The sequence below is a fragment of the Ananas comosus genome, linkage group 2 (genome assembly GCF_001540865.1).
Source record: "Ananas comosus cultivar F153 linkage group 2, ASM154086v1, whole genome shotgun sequence".
Classification (NCBI taxonomy): Eukaryota; Viridiplantae; Streptophyta; class Magnoliopsida; order Poales; family Bromeliaceae; genus Ananas; species Ananas comosus.
This window is the reverse complement of record NC_033622.1, coordinates 9,813,695-9,815,636: the sequence shown is the minus strand read 5'-3', so window position 1 is coordinate 9,815,636 and position 1,942 is coordinate 9,813,695. Positions and strand designations below refer to the sequence as shown.

Below are 1,942 nucleotides of genomic sequence, written 5' to 3'. Positions count from 1 at the left end.
AATTTGAGAATCATATTTATCCAAAAATGTAAACTTTTAAAAAGTAAATTTATCTGTTATATTTTATTCAAAAGTATTTCATATCTTTAATTTAAATTAAAGCAATTGTTGCCTATAATAATTATATGGTTCTATTTTATATACATATACATTAAATATTTTTTTATAATTTTCAAATTCTAGCGAATTTAAAATTTAAATATATATTTTAAATTAAAAGTATCAAAATTTTAATTTATAATTAATTAAAAATGTCATATTTAATTTTAAATTAAATTTATATTTATATTTTAAATTTAAATTCGTCTTACGTGGGACTTTTCAGTTTCGCCGCCCAACCAAGTGAAGTTGCGTAGGCCTGTAAACCGTATAAAAACCTAAACCCCAATCCTCGTCCACTCCCGAAGCTTCCCGAAACTTCCGATCTCTGCGATGGCCGCCTCCGCCTCCGCCTCCGCCTCGGAGACGTCGTCGACATGGGTGACGGAGACGGGGAGCGGCTCCCACCGGTTCACCGTCACCGGCTACTCCCTGACCAAAGGCATCGGCGTCGGCAAGCCCATATCTTCCGGCATCTTCACCGTGGGCGCCCACGACTGGTCCGTCAAGTTCTTCCCCGACGGGTACACGCAGGACGCCGCCGACTGCGTCTCCCTCTTCCTCGCCCTCGAAAGCGACGCCGCCGACGTTAGGGCCGTCTTCAACCTAACCCTCCTCGACCACGCCGGCAAGCCCTCGACGTCGACCCCGACCGATCGGCAGCCCAAGTCCTTCAAGCGCGGCGTGGAGAGGGGGTTCAGCCGCTTCATCGAAAGAAGCCGGCTGGAGTCCAACTTCCTTAAAGACGACTGCCTCGTAGTCCACTGCACCGTCACCGTGCTCAAGGAGTCGCGTCTACAAGTGCCCAACAGTTGCTCTACCAAGCCGCGGCCGTCGGACTTGCACCTGCACCTTGAGCGCCTGCTGGAGAGCGGCGAGGGGACGGATGTGACCTTCCGAGTCGGCGGCGAGGCTTTTTCCGCGCACCGGTGGTTGCTCGCCGCGCGGTCGCCCGTGTTTAAAGCCGAGCTATTCGGCGAGATGAAGGAAAAGAACCTGCAGTCCATAGAGATCAAGGACATGGAAGCCGTGGTGTTTAAGGCTCTGCTTCATTTCGTCTATTCGGATGCGCTACCTCGCTCGGAAGAGCTCGCGTGTAACGGGTCCTCGACGGTGATGCTTCAGCATTTGCTTGCTGCTGCGGACCGATACGGGCTGGAGAGGCTGAAGTTAATTTGCGAGGACGAGTTGTGTGCAGACATCCACATAAGCACGGCGGCCACCACGTTGGTCTTGGCCGAGCAGCACCGTTGCGGTCAGCTCAAAACGGCTTGTCTCGAATTTATGGCTTGTCCTGACGTGCTGAGTGCGGTCGTGCAGACCGACGGATTCGAGCACTTGAGGATCAGTTGCCCCTCAGCCCTGAAGGAGCTTCTCGAAAAGCTATCGAAGATGATAGTTATTGCTAATGTGAAGTGAATGGGATCCTACTATCGAGTATTGCGTCACTTTGGGGAAAATAAATATTTTGAAAACCATACATCTTTCCTAGTGTTCAAGTTTCTAGTTCTTAGGTTGTTTAGCTTGTGTGGTACAAGTATTACTACTACCTGGAAATGCTATTAGTGCCCTATTCTGTTGTAAAACTTTTGGCAGAGTAGGTTGTCTAACTACCGAAATGTAGTTCTTGTCTCCCGTGCTTTATTTCTGTCTACATATATAGCACCAAAACATATATAACTATTATAGGTGGATGCTTTATCTCGTGGATGCTTTATCTGAATTTCTTCCAATTATTTGATGTTTTCACTGATTGTTTTTTGAACTTGATCCATTCATCAATATTTTTACCTATGGTTAATTATTAGTAGAATTCTTTCATAAGAAACTTGTTCTGTTCCTT

The 1,942-nt window shown here is 46.3% G+C and overlaps 1 protein-coding gene across 1 annotated transcript; it reads left to right on the top strand.

Moving 5' to 3' along the window:
- LOC109706732 (BTB/POZ and MATH domain-containing protein 1-like) lies at positions 427–1,717 on the top strand. Its single transcript, XM_020227706.1, has one exon. It carries the CDS (start codon positions 433–435, stop codon positions 1,516–1,518), a length of 1,086 nt encoding a protein of 361 aa, XP_020083295.1. The 5' UTR covers positions 427–432; the 3' UTR covers positions 1,519–1,717.

What these genes read in the sequence shown, in the direction of transcription:
- LOC109706732 (XM_020227706.1), top strand. Translation starts at nt 433, where the DNA reads ATGGCCGCCTCCGCCTCCGCCTCCGCCTCGGAGACGTCGTCGACATGG.